This window comes from Amia ocellicauda, chromosome 14 (assembly GCF_036373705.1).
Source record: "Amia ocellicauda isolate fAmiCal2 chromosome 14, fAmiCal2.hap1, whole genome shotgun sequence".
Taxonomy (NCBI): domain Eukaryota; kingdom Metazoa; phylum Chordata; class Actinopteri; order Amiiformes; family Amiidae; genus Amia; species Amia ocellicauda.
In genome coordinates this window covers 12,359,405-12,380,667 of record NC_089863.1, presented here as the reverse complement: position 1 = coordinate 12,380,667, position 21,263 = coordinate 12,359,405, and the positions used below count along the sequence as shown (strand labels likewise).

The following is a 21,263-nucleotide window of genomic DNA, read 5'->3' as shown; positions in this document are numbered from 1 at the left end:
TATGTTTTACACTTGAACTAGGCTAATAAAAATAAATACAAAACAATTATCCCAGATTAATATCATCATTGGTAGTGTTGCTGCTACTGCTGTAGCTCTTATTTGAACCTCAGAATTCAAATTTGCACAACTGTATCTAAACTAAACAGTGTGTATGTGTAAGAGACAGACAGAGAGAGGGAATAACAGACCGATATCATAAATATTTGTTTACCATCCCAAACATTAAGTCTTCTTTGGAGCCACTGGAGATCTGAAAACTACCTTCGGGTTTAGTTACTGTTCAAAGAGGTTTTATTGGGACCAAAAGGATAACACAAGACAGGAGTTAAACTCATCACTTTTTAAATACTTTAATCGCATAATTAAGCAAATTAATATGATTTAAAATGCATTGAAAAAAAATACACAGATTAAGCATTAAACCCAATGGTGACACATGGAACTTAATTTCAGCAGTTGTATTCCTTCCTCTGTATAAGATATGGGATATTTTGTTTCTAGCTTACAAGTGAAAACATGCAACTAAATAAGCATGTTTGTGAATCCACAGAGACAGGTGTTCAATGTGTCCCAGTGCATTGGACCATTCCAGTTAACAGAGCGGAGACGCATGTTCACACACAACCCCAACAGTAGGACTGTGAACCAGCTCACCTATCATAACCCCACAGTGACAGAGCAGCATCACACAAGCCAATTGTAGCAACAGGAGGTCACTGCGATCATTCAAAGAAATCTGCTTCACTGTGTATTAACTGCTAGCACTCAGTAACAGGAAGCAATGACTGCTTGTAAACTAAGGGATGGAGTTCTACACACCTTTAATATTGGCAACAAATATCACCAGGTCAAACATAAAATAATTTTTATTGCAAAGGGAGTTTTCACATCTTTAATATAGATATGCTACTATGGAGATAAGGATGGTTTGCTCCAAATGCCAGACATACAGGCTCGGTGAATGTGGTGCTGAAGGAGTGCAGGTGTGTCAGAGTGTCTCCTGCCTCATAGAAGGACACAGAGCCGGCGCTGTAATCCAGGGACACTGCCACCCTGCAGAGGGGCCCAGGGACCGGCAGCACTGTCTCTTTATTATTGTGCCAGACTGAGAGCTTTTTGGTATGCTGTTGAAGACACCACGACACATTGTTTCTTCCGAGCACTATAGACTGACCCTTCCATTTCCTCCCGATGCTCTTGTAGCTGATCCCTATTATCCAGAATCCCTCCACCTCCATCTCCCAGTGGTGAGTCCCTGAGGAGAAGCTCTGGCAGCTCAGCACCTGATTCCAGTAATCAAACCTGTCTGGATGGTCAGGGTAGGGCTGCCTGTCTTCAACTATCACTGCTGACAGCAGGTCCTCTGAGATCTTCAGTTTGGGGCCGACTGTGTTCATGTCTAGGGTCAGCTGCTGGCCAGCATCTAGGAGAGACACAGATTGTAATACAAAAGTTGCCCTGCCTCAAATTAGGCTGGATAGGAATCCACTGTTTAGGCTAGCTGGGAACCTCAAAAACTTCCTGAGAAGAACCCCAATCAAATAAACACAAAATAATAACTTAATGTGAGGTGCAGATCATCTCATGTTGATACAGACAGGTGAATCTGTCACACTGGGCTTTAAACTGCACTAACAGCACTACTGCCTTGGCATTGTACACTTCTGGTTTTCAATTTCTGTTTCTTGCTTTGCTAAAAAGTTCAACATAAAGAGTACCTGACATGTGCGGCAGACAAGACACAGTGCAATTGTATCACATGATCATTTCTATGCTGATGAAGCTTATGAAAGAGCTTGATAACATTAAAAAGCATAGCAGTAAAACATCAGCTGAAAACAAAGACACACCCATACATTATCTATGAAAACAGATAGTGCTCAGTTACTTTTTAGCTCCTGTATGTGTCTCTCTACCCCATTGTTGAACTCCCTGCATCTGGTCTCTATGGCTTTTTGAGTGCTCATTCTCTTCAGACACACGGGCACAGGTTTGAACTGGGGAGCATTCAGGTCATCCTGGATTCTGTGGAAAAATACATCATTAAAAGTGATGAATATGCGTGTTTATTCATTTATTTTAATGTATTAATTCTGTGATTTAAGGACTCTAGTAATAATTGTAATGCTGTTTGTGTAAATTGTAAATTTGTAATGAATAGATAGATAGATAGGTAGATACATACTGTACATACATACATACATAAAATAATACATGTTAAATACTTACTTTACTTACAACATAAGGGTGACGATTTACTACAGTAAATACATCTGCTCAGCTAGACAAGGTTCCTTGGAAATCATTTTCTCCCCGCAAATGTAATACAACAGTGGATCCAAGGTGTACTGAGGCAGCACAGTGATATCTTGAGATGACTATGCTGTTCACACATCAGGTGTTGTGGCATTAGCTGTAGTCCAAATACTTTCTGCTCTTTAACTTCTAATAACATGAGGGACTGAAAATGGAGTAAAAGAGCTGGCAAACATTTGGCAAGAGCATTGCGTTCTCAATCCTGGTCCTGATGTTTTATGATATTCAGGCTCTGAAATGTTAACAATTTAACCTTTTTTTGAAACTTGAATGGAACCATTTATTAAATAGATCTTAATAAACTGTTTTCTTCAGTCTGAGTTTGGTTAGTATCACTAAACTTTGTATTCTGTTCTCAGATTGCTTGTATACAGTTAGGTCCATAAATAGTGGCACAATTGTCATCATTTTGACTGTACGCCAACACAATGAACAGTGAAGGAATTAAACCCATTTTTATATGTGGTCCCCCCAGTTTTAGGGGCTCAAAAGTAATTGGACAACATAATCATGAATTAAATTGTGAGTTTCAAAACTTGGTTGCAAATCCTTTGCAGTCAATGACATCACCAGATGCTGGGTTTCTTCCGTGGTGATGCTCTGCCAGGCCTGTACTGCAGCTGTCTTTAGTTCCTGCTTGTTCTTGGGGTGTTTTGCCTTTAGTTTTGCCTTCAGCAAGTGAAATGCATGTTCAATTGGATTCAGGTTAGGTGATTGACTTGGCCATTGCAAAACTTCTTCGCCTTAAAAAAGTCTTGGCTTGCTTTCGCAGTATGCTCCGGGTCATTGTCCATCTGCACTGTGAAGCGCCGTCCAATGAGTTTTGAAGCATTTGGCTGATTCTGAGCAGATAATATAGCCCTAAACATGTCAGAATTCATCCTGCTGCTTTTGTCAGCAGTCACATCATCAATAAATACAAGGGAACCAGTTCACTTGGCAGCCATACATGCCCATGCCATAACATGCTTCACAGATGAGGTGGTATGCTTCGGGTTATGAGCAGTTCCTTCCCTTCTCCATACTCTTCTCTTCCCATCATTCTCGTACAAATTGATCTTTGTCTCATCTGTCCATAGGATGTTGTTCCAGAACTGTATATGGTTCTTTAGATGTTTTTTGGCAAACTCTAATCTGCTTTTTTGGGCTTACCAATGGTTTGCATCTTGTGATAAAACCTCTGTATTTACTCTGGTGAAGTCTTCTCTTGATTGTTGACTTTGACATAGATATGCCTACCTCCTGGAGGGTGATCTGGCTAACTGTTGTGAAGGAGTTTTTTCTTCACCAGGGAAATAATTATTCTGTCATCCACCACAGTTGTTTTCTGTGGTCTTCCAGGCCTTTTGGTTTTCCTGAGCTCACCAGTGCATTATGTCTTTTTAAGAATGTACCAAATAGTTGATTTGGTTTTTGCTGTCTCTCTGATTGGTTTGTTTTGATTTCTCAGCCTAGTGACGGCTTGCTTCACTCGCAGTGGCAGCTCTTTGGACTTCATATTTAGGGTTAACAGCAACAGATTCCAAATGCAAATGCCACACTTGAAATCAAATCTAGACCTTTTATCTGCTTACCTATAATTTATCTAATGAGGGAATAATACACACGTGGCCATGGAACCAAGTACGTTTGAGCCCATAAAATTGGGGGGAACCACATATAAAAATGGGTGTAATTCCTACACCATTCACCCAGTGTGGATGTAACTACCTTCAAATTAAAGCTGAAAGTCTACAGTTAAAGCACATCTTGATGTTTCCTTTAAAATACATTGTAGTGGCCATTCAGAGCCAAAAGTATGACAACTGTGTCACTATCCAAATATTTATGGACCTAACTGTATATCAGTATGAATACAGTACTATATAGTAATACATTTAGCAACTTCACCAAAACAATGATCTCCATACTGTTTTGTGTTTTGAATACATGAGATGTCGTTTTAGAAAACGTATGTTAACAACTGGGAGAACACACATTTGGTGAAATTACATCTCCCAAAGAAATCCCACAGAAATCTTTGCTCAAAATGACACTCTGCATCCAAATGAGACACACACACACAATCAAATTAATAGAACTTAGTGACAACCAATATCACACTAATGTGACATATTTACATTTGTGGTGGTGTTGTCGTTCGCCACAGGACAGCTAAGTAGCAGTTGTTTGCATGTTTACTTGTTTATTTATAGATATATTTATTACACCTGTATTGTAGTAATGGCAGCTACTGTTTGTTAGTTGGGTAGCAACTTACTTAGCACACTTTGACCAACCCCTCCCACACTGCTGGATTTCTTCCCCTCCTCCACTCTTTTAACTTCTCTCTCTCACTGTCCCCCCACCTCACAGGGCAGGCCGCCAGCTACATTTCATCTTCTCTAGAGGCTGCTCCCCTTCGACACTCTCCGTGACACCCCTGGACATCTCAGACCACCATCTCCTTCTCCCTTTCTCTCCCCTCCCTCCCCACCCCACTTTACTCCCTCTGTTACCTTCCACTGTAATCTCCGCTCTGTCTCCCCCTCCACCCTGGCCTCCAATGCTCTCACTATATTACCTTTCATTGACTGTTTTCCCCATCTGTCTGTTAACTGTGCTACTCCCTCTTTGTTCTCCTCCCTCACCTCCTTCCTTGATGCTCTCTGTCCTCTCCATTGTCTCACATGTCTCGTCATGTCTATTGTGTTATTTCTTAGCAGATGCCCATATCCAGGGCGACATACAAAATATAAAACCAATACAAAATGCAAAATGATGTTCCTTTCCCGGTGCCGCCTTTTGGTCAGATTGAATCCTGCGTTGTCGACATAGATTAACTCAATGTGGTCATCATTTGCATCAAGCTCAAGTATTCTCTGACCATGTAGGAACAGTGATTAGAACATGGTGCATTAGTGTACTTCCTGTACCTTTGTCTCAGCTGAGTGCACAGTAGTACTGTAAACAGATTCATACTCACTTGCACATATAAGTAGCACATGTCTTTCACATGATCGGAGTTCCTCTCAAATGGTACACGATATATTTGCTTCATGCTCATGCTGTGCCTTCTCAGCAAATGATCAATAGTGGATATTGAAACACGGTGTATTTTCTGAAACATCGCATTGTCCTCCATTATATGCGTTTGGATTTCTCAGAGTCTAATCGCATTATTTGCCAACAACATGTTGACTATTTCAGCCTCTTGCTCTTGGGTGAAGAGACGGTTTCTCCCACCAGCAGGTGGTCTTCTATCAACCCTGTATGCAAACAATACAATGTTGTGCAAACATGCAGTACCCTTGTTGATATATGAAAGCCAAATATTGTGCATGGTAAATTTATACCCACTGAACAGTTCGTAGTCCTGAATGTCCTGATGATTCCAGCCACAGTAAAATGGCTCAAATTGGGTTGCACTCGCAGCCCAGCTTCCCGCATACTTGTCCCATGGTTGATTACACTATCAACCAGTGTAGCTCTTATTTCATTCAAAATATTCTGTCACCTTCCTCGTCCTCTGTGTCTTCCCCTACCTCTTCCCCTTTCTGCTCTTTGTTGCTAAATTTTTCCTGTACAAGCATGAGTCCTTGTGTGACCTGTTTTATACTTGAAAGAATGAGGAGAACTGAGTGGACAATTTGGTTAATTGGATTTGCACAGGTAAAGTGTGTTGTAGTGCATTAGGACTTTGACGTTGTCTGGTGATGTCATGTATTCACACAAATGGCACAGGTGTTTTCTCAATGACAAGTGTGCTAACACATTGAGAGTGTGTAGTGTTTTGCAACCTGAGTGAACTGGTCTCGCAAATTGAGTTGAATGTGTGCTTAGTTCCACAGAAATGGTTCATGGTTCTGGGCAGGCATGGGCAGTATTTATGATACATGTATTTAAAATACGTATTTCAATTACGAAATAAGATTTTGTAATTTATATTTGATAGGGTTGATGGAAATGGCTTCATATTTTGTATCAAAATACTTTAGTGTTTTGTATTTTGTAGTTTAAAAATACTGTAAAATACTTTGTAAGAAGTCTAGATGATGACATCATAAAAATGCTGCCTCTGATTGGTGCCTACTTGCCCAGACTTGTTGAGATCAGAACAGAAAATTGATCCATACCCGAAGAAGAAGGTGTAGGTTGCCAGCTTTCCATAAATTTTTAGCATAAATTGCTAACATTTTTAACAGTTCATGTTAAGTTTTAGTGTTCGTTTTAGTAGCCTAGGCCAAATCGTTTACCAATTTACGTAATGTTCTAGCTACACTTACACACATTAAAAACAAACTGTACTGTCCCGAATAATAAGAGTGTAAATCAGTTCTTGATTATTGGATTCTTCCATATCCAGTCAACGAGATTCAGTCCAATGAGAATAGTGGATTGTCAGATAGCAGCATCTGTTAAAGCCACTAATTGGTAGTTTCAGACCAAAATACACAGCATGTGAGGTGGTAATTATGGTAAAATAAATACATAAGAATAACTTGCAGCTCCAAAATGTCATCGAGTCGTGGGAAACGAGCTCGCCAGGAATCTGCTACAATATTTTGGAAATGCATTAACATAGAAATATATATATAATTAGGGATGAGACCGAATAGTTGAAAAAAAATATATATAATGGATAAAATTGTATGAAATGGAAAGAGGGCGTTAATGTATCTTCAGGCTCACCCGTCTCATTAATTTGAGTGAGCAGCACTAGATGGAGTAAGAATAGGTTCATGAAGAGAGATTCCAATGTAAATGGCCAAATAAAATAGTGAAAAGTGAAATGCAAAAACAAGTTGTATAGTGTATTCATCCTTGTTAAGCATTAGGGCTTTCAAAACAATAAATGTTAATATAAATATGACCGTGTGAGACATGGGGGGGGAGTGAGCTGTGACTCAAATGTTTTTGGGGGGGCACCACCCAGAAAGTTTGGGAACTGCTGATCTATGCCATCATCTCAGCTGGCACATACTCATATGGGTTCAGGGGAGGAGTTTTTTCAAATGATGGGATCTGAGTGTTGACTTTTGCAAATGTCACCATTTGATTTAAGCCAGCCTGGAGCTAGAACTGAGACTCTGGAGCCACTCCAGAGCCGGAGCCAGCAAACCTGGAGCACTGCCTACCCTACTGCACAGGACATCATAATTAGTGTTACGTTAACTGAGATGTTTACTACAAAATGGAACCTCGCAACAAGTTACAAGAATCAGGGCAAGATGTGCTAGGAAGGCATAAAAACTATATCCGAGATTTTTGTAAATACAGGCTCGTTCAGTTCCATCCCCACCCTCACCCCCCTGCCTCCAGCAGCACAGCCTCGGGGACGGAGGAGAGAGACCAGCAGATGGTCCTGGCCTTGAAGGAGAGGAGCATGAGCAGGAGGTTGCTGTCTGCCTCCACAGTGAGGTCCAGATCTTCATCTCCTCCTCCTCTGTGAAGCCCTCCGGCTGAGCCTCCAGCAGCACAGCCTCAGGGACGGAGGAGGGAGGCCAGCAGATGAACCTGGCCTTGAAGGAGAGGACCATTCCCAGTTAACGGTGTCAGTATGGGCGCATTCTGTGGATCCATCTTCTCCTGGACTTGAACTTGAGTGGAATAGCCAGGGGAGCCACAGTCAACATTTCCACATCTACAGGAAATTTAAAATCAATCTCCATGGGTTCTTCCTCCATTTCATCGATCTCCATGGGTACTTCTATAGCCATCTGGGCCTGTTCTTTTGGGAATTGGCCAAAAAAGTCTTTAACTTTCTGTGTTACAAAAACTCTACTCATCGTGGCGCTCTCTTTAGGTTTTCTGTATGGTCTGGTTAACAATGAAGGTGTGTCTCTCTGTATTGACTGGTTGACCATTAGAATGTGAAGCATTCTAAAGTGGTTGTCATGGATACCGCATGTGTCACAATGCGCCATGTTACAGTAAGGCAGTGATGTCACTCTATTTCGCTCTGGCCAATCATAATGCAGGATTTGGACCTTTCCTATCTTCATCTATATGGCATATTAAAACTAAACTGATTTTAACTGGTTGGGCAATATTCATAATTTTCAATGTTCCCTTTTTTATTGTGATTTTTTTCTTAAACATCCACATTTTCAGTTGATGCTGATACGGGAATGAATCAGCTTAAGTTCCAAGTCATGCTCAATCCTTAGAGAGGAGAGACTATTCACTATAACCCACTGTATTACAACAACAGGGTACGGGCCTCATTTTAGACCCAAATACCAGCCTGAACCCCAGCCCTAGCCAGTGCCAAAATGTCAAACTGAGCCCATATCAATCTACACCCAATTCAGTTAAACCAGCAGAAAGTTTAATGGGGACTCTAACCCTAAATAAATAAAAGCGTTTCAGTGTTGTACAATATTACATTATAATACTACGATATGGTGTAACTTGTTAAATGCACACATTTGTGCCTTATTGTCATTAACAATGTTGTGCTGCAACGCCATTAAAGAGCAGGTTGTCAACCCATCCACCACTCCTTGGCAAGCTCTGTTGCTACTTTCTGATTATGTTTCTGGCTACATTTAAAATCAAAACATATTGATCATTTAATAATTGTTGACAAAGTGCTAAAATGTTTGTTTTCAACCTCCAAATAGGTGTCCAATGATTGATAGATAAATAATTGATTGCTAAATGATTGTACCCTAATTGAAGTAGCTGTTTAGGAGGATCATGATTTTGCATACAATTGCATGAATGACTGCCTGACACATAATTTATTATATTTATGATTAACAATCAAATGATTCATTACTTAGAAACTAGTTGCCATGAATAAAGGTGCCATCAGTTGTCTGAATGACTTGTTTGTCATTGAGTCAGTGTTGCTGATGAAAAGTAGACCCTTCCTTACCAAACACCAAGTAACTAAATTAGGATACAATTATGAGTCATTAGCAAACTGTTAGTTAAACATTAAACTGTTGATTACTTTAAAACTAACCTTCATCTGGGTGATCACAGGGATATGTGAATATTTGATCTGTTAACTGGTTGCATATGTCAGATTTATTGCACAACTCGTTAGGCAGAGGAAAGCTGTTGCTATCAAACATTGTCTACTTAATCAACTGACTCTGGCCGATAGAAGGAAGGATTGCAAAGTGTTATCATGCTCCCTTGTAAAAGTATTTTTAGTATTTTTAAAATACCACAATACAGTAGTTTATTTTGATACACGGTATGGCTGCTGTATTTTGTAGTTTATTTTGATACACTTAAAATAAAGGTATTTGGTATCTTATTTTAAAATACATTTTGATGTATATTTGCCCATCCCTGGTTCTGGGATGTTAGCTTAAACATCTGATCACTCTGTGTATGCTTTTGATCACAGTGTATATCTTGCACCTGTTTTGTAGGAAGAGCAGCGACTGTTTGTTAGTGAATTTAGCCAGTAACTTAGCGCACTCGACATGCCCTGTCTGCAATCAGAAGCGTTACACTGTGTAGGCTGTGATTATTTAGCATTTGTTTAACATTACTACGAGCTATTGTTCAGTGTAACTGCGTGTATCTGGCACTGTCTTTGTCTGTATTCAGATATGAAGCGGTCATTAATTGTGCTATTAGCAGTCCTGTGTGGGAGGGCTCCTGCTCTCCCCTTCTCTCCTCTTCTCTGTCCACCCCCCCCTCCTCTATCTCAACCCACAGCTTTGAATTCCATGCAGTGGAAATCACCTCTCCCTCTCACCTCTTCCTTCTAGTTCTCTACCGTTCACCTGGTCCACTCACCTCCTTCCTGGATGAACTCGACTTTCTTCTCTCCTCTCTCCCCTCGCTGTCCTCACCTACCATCCTCCTAGGAGACTTCAACATCCATCTCTCCAACCCTTCCCACTGTGCCAGATTTATTCCTTTCCTTCACTCCTTTAACTTCTCTCTCTCCCCGTCTCCCCCCACTCACAGGGCTGGCTGCCAGCTAGACCTCATCTTCTCTAGAGGCTGCTCCCCTTCAACACTCTCCGTGACACCCATGGACATCTCAGACTACCACTTAATTTCCTTCTCCCTTTCCCTCCCCTCCCTCCCCTCTCCACCCACTCCCTCTGTCACCTTCCAGCGTAATCTCCTCACTCCTTTGTAATGATTGATGCCTTGTACTTTGCTGTATTTTTGCACTTTGTTTGCACTTATGTTGTAAGTCACCCTGGAAAAGGACGTCTGCCAAGAAATAAAAATATTAATAATAACAATAAACAACTGAACCTATCAGAACCTATTTCAGTGTAAAGTCTAAGCTTTTGTTGTTATATTATGTTTGTGTGTACTCATACAAGAAAAGAACATAAATACAAAAAAATATCCTCATCCTCCTCCTCTACCTCTCTGTCTATTTTGCTTCCATTGTTCTCCACATACAGGAGTCCTCACCTGAGGCCTTTTTTTCCATACTAAAGGTCTGATTGTAAAGTAACACTTAGTGTTAGTGTTAGCACATGTGAACAGTGAATGTGAGAATGTGATCAATGTGTAATTGAGCTTTGCTTGTTGAACAGTGTTGCTTTTCATTTGCATACAAGAGATTTTAGTTTTGAGGGTTGTGCCAAATGTAGAGTATCGTGTGTTGTGTTTTGCAAAGGTGTGTCATAGAATTCAAATATGAGTGGAAAGCAGAAAATGTGCCAGTAGTATTGCAGATTTGGTGTGTGGTTCTGGTAAAAGAGTTACAGGTTTTGGTCATTGTGCCTCAAGTTCCAGTTAGAGTGTGTAAGCATTTGCAAAAAAACTGTAAACATGCTGTGACCTTTAAGCCTCATGCATGTGGTTATTCTGAAAACCAGCTTTTAGTTTCATTCTGAAATGCATCCATTTCACATTATTATCTGCTCCTGTTTTCTGTTTCACTTTCTCCAGTGTATTTGAAATGGCGTGCTCAAAGGCAGATGACTCTCTGGAAGGAGAGCTGACCTGTCCGGTGTGTCTGGACATCTTCAGGGACCCTCACCTGCTGTCCTGCGGACACAACTTCTGTCTGCAGTGTGTGCAGGAGCTGAAAAAACAGGAAGGTGTGCTGAAGTGCCCAGAGTGCAGGAAGAAACACGGCTCTAATCCCCAGCTGCAGAAGAACTTCAAGCTGGCCAACATTTCTGAGGACTACAGGAGGAGAAGCAAGTCCCCGAAGCATCCCACTGCTGTCCTCTGCGATTCTTGTCTGGAGCGAAATGTTGCAGTCAAGACCTGTCTGAAATGCGAGGTGTCCATGTGTTCAGAGCACCTGAAGCCACACCTAGAGAGACCGGCATACAGAGACCACACCCTCGTTGTACCCATGGCCAACATTAGGAAGAGAAAATGTCCAGATCACGATGAGACTTTCAAGTATTACTGCCTGGATGAGAGGGTGTACCTGTGCAATGCCTGCACAGTAGAAGGGAATCATGCTGGACACAATGTGAAGACAATGACGAATGTAATGAAAGACCTTCAGGTGAGTCAGTTGTTCACACTGGTGAACAGGCAAGGGCTTTTAAGAATGTGTTTTAAACCCATATTGTAACATAGCTGAGAAAGGAAGCATCCCAATGAGTTGTTGATTTGTATAAAGACGTGTCTGCTTTCTCAATATAACATTGTGCAGAGCTGGACTTCTTGCTGTCAGTTTAGTACAAACTCGTCTGTCTAGATATCATAGTGTAATAGATTGACTGGGTTTATGTCATAGGACTGGGGAGGACAGCATGTGAACATTGAACAATTGTTCTCTTTCTTTAAGCCTTAACTGTTATATATTGTTTTTAATATATATCCAGGTCACCCTGCAGGCTCAGATCAGGAAGGCAGATAAAAAAGAATCAAAAATAGAGAAGTCATTGAGTGGCTGCAATGAATTTGAACAAGAGATGACAGTAAGTTATAGGTATTTCCTTTGATGTGCCCAATATACACTCCACATCTACAGTATCAGGTCATTTCAGGTCTGGAGGTGCTATTAATCTACATACTGAACAGAGGAGAAAAGATCTCATGAGATTTCTTTGTAAAAATATAACCTTAGACTAACTTCCTTTCCTCCTTTTTTTTTAAAAGAACATTCTCGAGGGAGGTGAACAAACAATAGAGAAACTCAGAGAAGTTCTGATGGAAAAGTTGGATGAATTTTTATCCAGAGCAAGAGAATGCTTTCTGAGTCAATGTCAGGACATGACCAATGAAATGAATAAGAATCAAAGTAAAGTAATTGAGGATAAGAAACAAATTGCAGAAACCAAGGACAGGATTGACTCCCTTCTCAAAGAAAATGACCCTTTCCAATTCATTGAGGTAAATATACACTCATTACTTGTTATATGGTATGCATGCATGTATATATGTATGTATCTATGTATGTATGTATGTACACTACCGGTCAAAAGTTTTAGAACACCCCAATTTTCCCACTATTTGACAGTGTGCATAGAAGTGACACTGTATTCCTACAATGCGCACATCATTTGAAAGCTTATTCTCTTGGCTACCAGTGCGTTGCATTCTCAAACACATCTGATTTACAGTGTCCGTGTCGACCGCCGTCATTCAGAGCCCGGGGGCTAAACGCGCAGTCTGCTTGTGTTGTTCAGAACAACCTAACGATGAATTCAGTAGATTTTATGTTCTATCAAATACAGAGAAGTTCAGATCCAATTATGTAAAATCGTTGTGTATTATTACACTGTAAACAGAGTTTTCCATCTTGACATTGTGAGCTCTCTACGGGTGTGTGTTGCTTCTACCAAAACGTGGATGGTCTTGTTTTGATCAGTAGACTGTCTGGTTCCAGAATATGTCATAATTGTCAATATTTTCTGAGATTTTGTATTCCTACTCAGACCAAGTATCCCACCAACCCCCATTTCAGAATGCGGCGGGGAAAGGGGGGGGGGTTTAAAAACCATATTGTTTCACATATTGTTTCACGGGATACAAACAACACAACAGTGAAGAGTACACATGGGATTAAAGAGAAGCACATGGATTTGGTGCCATTTTAGGGGGACCAGAGGGGTTTGTCAGTTTAAGGGGTTACATTTTGTTAAACAAAAGGATTACATGATTTATTTTTTATCTCCAATTGTTTATTTGTTCTATGCTTTAATTTCAGAGTACATTGAGACATTAAACTGCGTATATTTCAGTAGAAACTGGAAAATTGGAGGTGTTCTTAAACTTTTGACCGGTAGTGTATGTATGCATGTATGTATTTCTCTTGTTGTTTTCTTATTCATGGCATTTCCCGTGGTCTGTGTGTGTCTTCTTATTATGTGCTGTGATGACCAATCCAACACTCCAATGTTTTATTTTTCAGGAGTACAATCGCAAGGGTAAAATGTAAGTGGATTTTTTGTTATCATTATGAACTATGATATCTGTGACAGTCTCAAAAATCTAACCTGAACAGTATGGCTTAGTTTATTTTGATTTGCTTTTGTTGTGTTTTTTTACTTTAAAATACCTTGTCTGTTTACAATGATACTTTCTAGTAAAGGTCATTTCTGACTGACTGGGTTTGTGTTGCATTTTGTCAGAATCAGCAAGATCCTGCAGAGGCCTCTGTTTGAACCTGATTTCGACAGCCTGGAAGATCCCAAGATCGCAGAGAAAATAGAGCCTATGTTCGAAGAATTTCAGTCTATTTCTGAGAAGTGTGCCAAAGACATAATATGTGACTTTGGTGAGTATGAATTCAATTTAACAGTTTAAAGCACTAAGATTATATATATACAAAATTAGTTTCCTAGCTTTACTTCCTTTTGGGTAGGTTAATGTGTATTATAATTTTTACAATTATAATCTTCAGACTCACATTCCACTTTGGACTATCAAGCTGTGATGAAGGTAATGTAATACACTAGAGAATCACTTTATTCAGTTGACAGGGGTCTTTTATTTAAAAGTGTACAATATAATCAATAAACAATACTTTATTTACTATGCAACACACATGCTTACATAGGGATGTGAGTGTAACTCTGGGGTGGAATAACGAGCAGTAAAAAGAAACACAGAGAGAAAAGGGGCAAATTGTCAATGAACAAGAGCATCCAGAGAAAGCAGTGATCTTTACTCGCATCAGAGGCAATGCATGTGTACAGGCGTCAGAGACATGGGAGGACATGTGTAGGGCAGCTAGAGCAGTGCTCAGCCCTGTCACGCTGAATGAGATCAGGTGGAGGGAATAGATTTACTTACAGGCTTTTCACATCTTTGTTTTAGACTGTTTTAATGAGGACTCTGAAGAGGAGGAGGAGGAGGAAGAGGTGGAGGAGGATGAAGATGATGAGGATGACAATGATGAGAGTGACGACTATGATGAAGAGAATGAAGAGGATGTAGACAGCAGTGCTAGTTCTGATGAAGATTTGATGCACTACTTAGCCGCCATCAATCTCATTAACTCATAATCGTATTCAATCGTTATGCAAATCCTACTCTACTGGATTCAGAAATTGTAATAATTTGCTTAATGATAAAGGGCACAGATGCTGGCTGACACATACAGACACGTTCTTGTCTTTCTTTCTGAAGTTTAAAATCTAACACATCTGAAGGCCAATAACCCTTAATAGCTGAATTGTCTGTATTTTCTAGTCATGCACATGACATTAAAGGAGAGATCAGCTGGAGCTTCTGCTGTTGCAATAGAACCATTCAAATACAAAAAAATTTGAGTTATATTTCTCATTTCCCTGTGATGCTTAAGAGAACGGATATATGTGTATGGGGCACCAAATGTAAAAGAGCGCACACTTTTATTTTTCATAGATTTAAATCGTGTGTTTTTCCAGATTTAGTAAATAATATTTTTTTCCCCACACGTATAACTATTTAAATTTGTAAAATAATTAAATACATGAAAAATACATATTTATCATTTGATTAAATATTTAGCTAAATCCTAAATATGAGCTTTGCAAACCTTTAACTTTGAAATAAAAGTTGAACTTATATCTTAAATCTCTGAGTCTAAATGTCTAGTTGAAATCTAAATGTTAGATCTAAATGTAAATATGTGTGCTTTTACATTTGGCGCCCCATACTGAATTGTCTATTAATCTAAGTGCTGTGAACTTTATTGGAGATATCGGTCTGGAGCTTCTGCTGTTGAAATACAACATTTTTTTTTTTTTTTTAATTTAAAACGTTTTGATGTATTTTTCTCATTTCCCTGTGATGCTTAAGAGAACTGATTGATTTGCAGCTCTGGATTAAGAGACCACTCCAAGTTCAGAAATCAATGTAAAGTGGTCTCCATTTTTTCCAGAGCTGTATGTGTGCTGTGACTACCCTGCGAAGGGAACTATACAAATACAAAATGGTTGATTGATATGTATGCTGTGTTAGGATGTCATTACAAATGCCTTTTACGGTTTAAATCAATTCTGCTTCCAAACGCAGAAATCGCGGGGGTGTTGCCCAATAGGTGCCTCGTTTGTCTTTGAGCCAAAATGGCGACTGTTTCACAAGAACCTTCTGTCGGTCAGGAAAGCGTCACAGCGGAAGTGTATCGCAGGCGTGGGCTTGAACTTGGCAGCCGATTCGTGCGGGGCATTGTCCATAAACTGCACACATGCCGGGTCAGTGCCAAGCGACAGCCTGTTTCTCCCGCCCTGGGGTTGGCGAGAGGGGAAAAAACAACATAGCGATTTAATAACACACGAGTGTATGTGTCATCTTCTCTAAGATCATCCCAGTAGCTTTGCTCATGCCTGCGACGGGAGACCAGTTGGCGGTGGGTATCGCAGGGTCAGTCTTGCAAAGAAATAAAATAAAGCGAAATGCATGACGGACAAAAGCAGGGCACGCTGAGCGCTTTCGGACGAACAAAGAAAGTGGGTAAGACCAGGATTGGCAATTGAATCGTGTGAGAGAGCATCGCACATTGCATACCAGCAGGGATGGTCAACTCGCGGCTCTGCTCCCGCTTTCCATTGAACCGGCGAGCCGCTACTGCTAAAACGGAAAAGACATCTGACCCGAAACGCCGTAAGCGACGAGGTCGTATTGGTGCGCAGATCTGCAGATTCCCAGCGATCCCATTGGCGGAGCAGCGCAGAAGTGCGCAAATCTGCGATACACGAGCGCGAACACAGTTAACCTATAGAAACGCATAAAGGGAACTTGATTGAGGGATTGAATATAATGATGTATCCTATCGCCGGGCTGCGCGCAATTCACATGTCGGCGATGCATGTTTTCTGGTGCTAATATTTGTTATAGGTGTCATGTTACAGATCTGTTTTGTCTTTTAAATGACACAATTTGGTTTTCAATTGAGCGACTTGCCTGGTGTTAATGGGAATGATGTATTTCTTGCATACTGGAGATGCATGTTGAATGCAAACAAACAATACATAATAACAACTTGCTAACGGTTAGTATTTCGTCAACACACTTGCAAAGTAATACTAATACAAATAAAACAATAGTTTTATTGACACTGACAAACAATATAACTCTACCTCCCTGTGCACTGGACAGCTGTAGTGTCTGTTCTGAATAGATAGATAGTCTGCCTATATCATACCAATGCATTTTAAGTGATTTTAAGCTCACAATACTAGTTGTGAGGGCCGAGGAAGATAGAAAAAAATCCCCCTGATTAAATAGCTAAATAAATTCGTTAAATAATGATACTTATTATATTACTCTCTCTGTGTTGTGATAATGATATAAGAAAAAAAATCGATTTGTGAGTATTTGTTTCATTTGTGGTCATATTTAATTACGTTTGCCAATGCTTGTCCACAGCGCTGTCTCATTTTAACCTCCAGAGGGCAGTGTTTGCTTATCTGAAAAATAATACGTTTTTAAGGACACATTTGGTTAACTTTCCAAACACATGTTGCACAACTTTGGTTTGTGCCCGTCTTAACTCCCCTTCTTCCTTTAATTCTGGTACTGATTTTACCCAGCCTCTGTCTGTATCCTTGCAGGACTCCAGCAGGTGAGAGGAGTCCCGTTTTGAGAGGAAGCATGGAGACGGTCAGCCCAGATGAAGACCTGTCTGACGCAGATCCTGCCTGCTGTCATACTGTCGAAGGCGGCCCAGAGCTGGACTCTAGCAGGGAGATTGTGAAAGACGGATGCAGGTCCCTGTCAAGCAGCAGTACTGACTCTCTGGCTGCCAGTCATGATGGAGACTCCCTGCCCCTCATGCAGTCAGGACCGTGCAGAGCATCCACACCTGGCGTCTTGTGTGAGTACAGACCGGCCTCTTTGGCTCTTTAGACCTAGTAGGGCACACTAACAAATCAATGCTGTTTGCTCATGAACATCATTGTCACTGCGAGGGTGTGCCAAGCTGTTCTTAACTGCACCTACTGCTTTCTTACTTTAAGCGAATTAAGGTGTTTTCAAATAGTTTGCTAGCTTCTGGGAAAGATGTGGGTCAGTTATTTACTTTCAGATTGCAAATTAAAATGACACCTTCCTTTTTCTGTGTCTGTGTGCTTCTGCTTGCAGGTGAGCAGCCCCCCGCCACATTCTGCCCTCACTGCGGTGCCGGTTTCACCAGAGAGAGGGACCTGGCCAAGCACATGAAGAAGATCCACCTGGAGGAAATCGTCAAGATCCTGAAAACACGCTCTGTGAACATCCGGAACCCACCTCTGCGCGGCATCTGGGGGGCAGCCCCAGCTCAGCTGCCTACCTCTTGGGGGCACTCGGGGGGCGACGGACAGAGGCAGTCACTGGAAAACGGTCGTGTAGACCTTCTCGGGAACCCCAGCAAGCTCCGGGCGTGCAGTGAGGTCCCTGTGCTTTCCGAGGGGACCAACCCAACCGAGGAAAGACTGGAGGCGGGGGTGGGGTCCGACGGCCGCCAGGGCATGTGGGGGAGCGGATCCCGGGAGCCCTCGGAGGCCGGGGCCGAGGGGGAGGATTCGGCGGGGGCGGAAAGCGGTTATGACTGCGCCGGCTTCCGGGACGACACAGCGGAGGAGACGGCACACACCGGGGAGACACTGTACTCCCTTGCACGACTGGACTCCCCTCTGCGCCGCTTCCTCAGCCCTTACTTTTGTGACGCCTGCGGGAAGTGCTTTAAGGGCTCGGGCACGCTGAAGAGGCACCAGCGCATTCACACCGGGGAGTCCCCTTTCCACTGTGCCCAGTGCGGCAAGAACTTCAAGGACTCGGGGGCCCTGAAACGCCACCAGCGCATCCACACGGGGGAGCTGCCCTACCACTGCACCCAGTGTGAGAAGAAGTTCCGCCAGCTGGGGCACCTGAAGGAACACCAGCGCATCCACACGGGCGAGACGCCCTTCAACTGTAGCCAGTGCTGCAAGAGCTTCAGCCAGCTGGGCAACCTGAAGACACACCAGCGCATCCACACGGGCGAGACACCGTACCGCTGCGATGACTGTGGCAAGAGCTTCCGGCAGATCCGGCAGCTGCGCACCCACCAGCAGGTGCACACGGGGCAGACGCCCTTCTGCTGCGCCGAGTGCGGCAAGGTGTTCAAGTGGATGTGCTCGCTGAAGGAGCACCAGCGCATCCACACGGGAGAGTGTCCCTTCGAGTGCCAGGAGTGTGGCAAACGCTTCAAGGGCGCCGGCACGCTCAAGAAGCACCGGCGCATCCACACGGGCGAGACACCGTACCGTTGCGCCCAGTGCGGCAAGGGCTTCAAGGAATCGGGGGCCCTGCGCAGGCACCAACGCATCCACAGCGGGGAGACGCCCTACCACTGCGGGCTCTGCAGCAAGAAGTTCAGCCGCGTTGACCACCTCAAAGACCACCAGAGGGTGCACGGCTCTGAGAATTAAGACTGTTATTTTATTTGTTATTTTGCTTGTTTGTCAGTTTTTTTGTTACATTGTTTGTTTCTTTGTTTTATAGGATTTGTATTCGGGGTGGGGCGGAAGAGTTTCGTGGGACGTGTTTCGAGGCCGATGTCCTGTTCTGATTGTGTAATTATTTATTTTTAATGCCTTTTGGAATCAACAAGCTCATGCGGGTCCAATTTGAGACAAGCCTGGGAGTGTAGTTTTTCAGTGATGGTGGTAGTGGGGGAGCAGATTGAAAGCTGTGTTCAATAAAGTGCACACGAGAAACTGTTTGTGAAATAAATGCACGCAAGAAAAAACAAAAACACCTCACACTGGGTTCTCAATGGAGGATCGTGGCTCTGACTTGAAGCAATTGTATCTAATTTGTATTTTCATCCCTCTCAGTCAATAGAAAACGACACATTGGGAGGTTCACTGTGATGACTGTGTCTGTATTGACACTTGGAAATGTAACTAATGTGGTGAATGGTGGCATGACCAGCCCGTTAGAATGTAAACTGCGCACAACTCATATTGAACAACACGGAGCTGTTTTAGACTAAATAATCACATAGGATTAAAACCACCAGCATAGCTATTTGCTCACAAGAGGGCTGTTAGTGAAATTAAAGTACCATCTCTCTTAATCTCTTGAACCTGCAAAAACCCAGCTCCTTGCAGCTGTGGTGGGGGGGCAGAGTTCTCAGTTCGCAGGGTGGTTGTGTCACATTGTGTAAGTTGAATGGGAATACATCTCCTGAGAAAATGTTAAGTGGCGCTGTGGCCGTGAGGTGGCTCCCACACAATGTCCTCTCTGTCTGTGTCCTCTGCACCGAGCAAGATAATGGTGTTTCAAATGCACAGTCAGTGAGCCTCACACAAGTTATGTTCAGTTTGGCGTAAGGAAACGTGCAAAGAAAATGAATACGATCTGTGGTGGTGTGGTAGGAGCCAGGGACCAAGCACTTCTCTGAAAGACAGTTTCCCCTGACAGAATAAACCAAGCCCTGAGTGTGGGAGTGAGTGAGGGGCCACAATAGGACAGGGGTTCAAATAATCCATCTCATGAAGTAAGTGAGGATCATTGGTCCCTCTGAGATTCGTAAGCTCGACTCATTTCGGGAGAATTGAGGAAGAAGAGAGTGGTAAGTCACAACACCACCCCTAAATTGATCTCTGCAGCTTTCCAGCTGTGGCTGTAATGTGTGATACTGTGAAACAACGACATGAGCTTCTGGAGGCAACTGAATCTGACTGCAAATCATACTATAGAGTGACTAATGTATTTTTTGTTTTTTTCCTATGTAGCCTTTCCACTGTGATGGATACTCAGAATAGGTTCTACGCAGTTGTCTGTATACTACTGAATTAAACCTGGTTATTCTCATTTCAACCGTGTTTCTTTGATTCTGTGTCTGTGGCAAAACTGAGCACATTGGTTACAAACTGGTGGCACTACTAAAATAATAAGAATAAAAAGATACGGCTCTTACTTGAGTGTTTCGTTGGGTGTCTGGCCTAGTTTTTTTCAGGCCGTTTTGTTATGACTGCTCTACACTGGTGTTTGTGAATGGAAGGCTTTTGCCTTGCACATTCCTGCACAATCACACTCTGCTTTAGTCAAAACAACCAAAAACCCAAACAAACCTACATTCACCTTGGCGAACGGTTGTAATTTGATGTTTCTCCATTCCAGGGCTTCATAGTTGATCTGTCAGGACAGGTAACTCATTCTGACAGCGCTGATCTGTTGGGGAACAGGGTCTGATCTATTGTTGCCTGTGGTTGTGGGAGATCAAATCAGACAGGATCTCATCTGGTTAAACTGTTAAGTGGCATTAATCTGATTTTATCAGCTACCACTGTGGAAGTTGAAGTGAAGCCTGGACATATAAAAGAATCACATCTAAAACAATTCCAGTGACTCCAAAGTAATTACCAGGTCTTGCTAAATAATAACTTAAATTAATAATAATAATGTTGATAATTATTTAAATAAACAAAGAAAACAGGTAACTTAAAAAGCTACTTGTTTAACTTTAAAGTGTAGTGTACTGCTAGCTGTAACTTAAATCAATGCTTTACTATCAATATAGTCATGATATTTTATCATGTGGGTTGTGTACCCAATAAAAGACAATGCAAAGTTAATGATATGTAAATAAATAAATAAATAAATACACA

At 41.9% G+C, this 21,263-nt stretch overlaps 2 protein-coding genes across 6 annotated transcripts; both read left to right on the top strand.

The window, feature by feature from the left end:
• Positions 1-11,163: 11,163 nt before the first annotated feature.
• LOC136768729 (E3 ubiquitin/ISG15 ligase TRIM25) lies at positions 11,164-15,633 on the top strand. Of its 2 annotated transcripts, XM_066723073.1 has the most exons (6): positions 11,164-11,758; positions 12,081-12,176; positions 12,358-12,591; positions 13,613-13,635; positions 13,833-13,978; positions 14,521-15,633. In XM_066723073.1, exons 1-6 carry the CDS (start codon positions 11,195-11,197, stop codon positions 14,706-14,708), a joined length of 1,251 nt encoding a protein of 416 aa, XP_066579170.1. In that variant the 5' UTR covers positions 11,164-11,194; the 3' UTR covers positions 14,709-15,633. The 2 variants fall into 2 exon arrangements, with proteins under 2 accessions (XP_066579170.1, XP_066579171.1); XM_066723074.1 differs by lacking the exon at positions 12,081-12,176.
• Positions 15,634-15,796: 163 nt separating this feature from the next.
• On the top strand, positions 15,797-20,472 carry LOC136768727 (zinc finger protein ZFP2). Of its 4 annotated transcripts, none has more exons than XM_066723069.1 (3): positions 15,797-16,050; positions 17,241-17,503; positions 17,770-20,472. In XM_066723069.1, the coding sequence occupies exons 1-3, from the start codon at positions 16,010-16,012 to the stop codon at positions 19,074-19,076; spliced, it is 1,611 nt and encodes a 536-aa protein (XP_066579166.1). In that variant the 5' UTR covers positions 15,797-16,009; the 3' UTR covers positions 19,077-20,472. The 4 variants fall into 4 exon arrangements, with proteins under 4 accessions (XP_066579166.1, XP_066579167.1, XP_066579169.1 ...); XM_066723070.1 differs by having other exon boundaries at positions 15,800-16,036; XM_066723072.1 differs by lacking the exon at positions 15,797-16,050 and adding an exon at positions 16,057-16,136.
• The last annotated feature ends 791 nt before the right edge of the window (positions 20,473-21,263 follow it).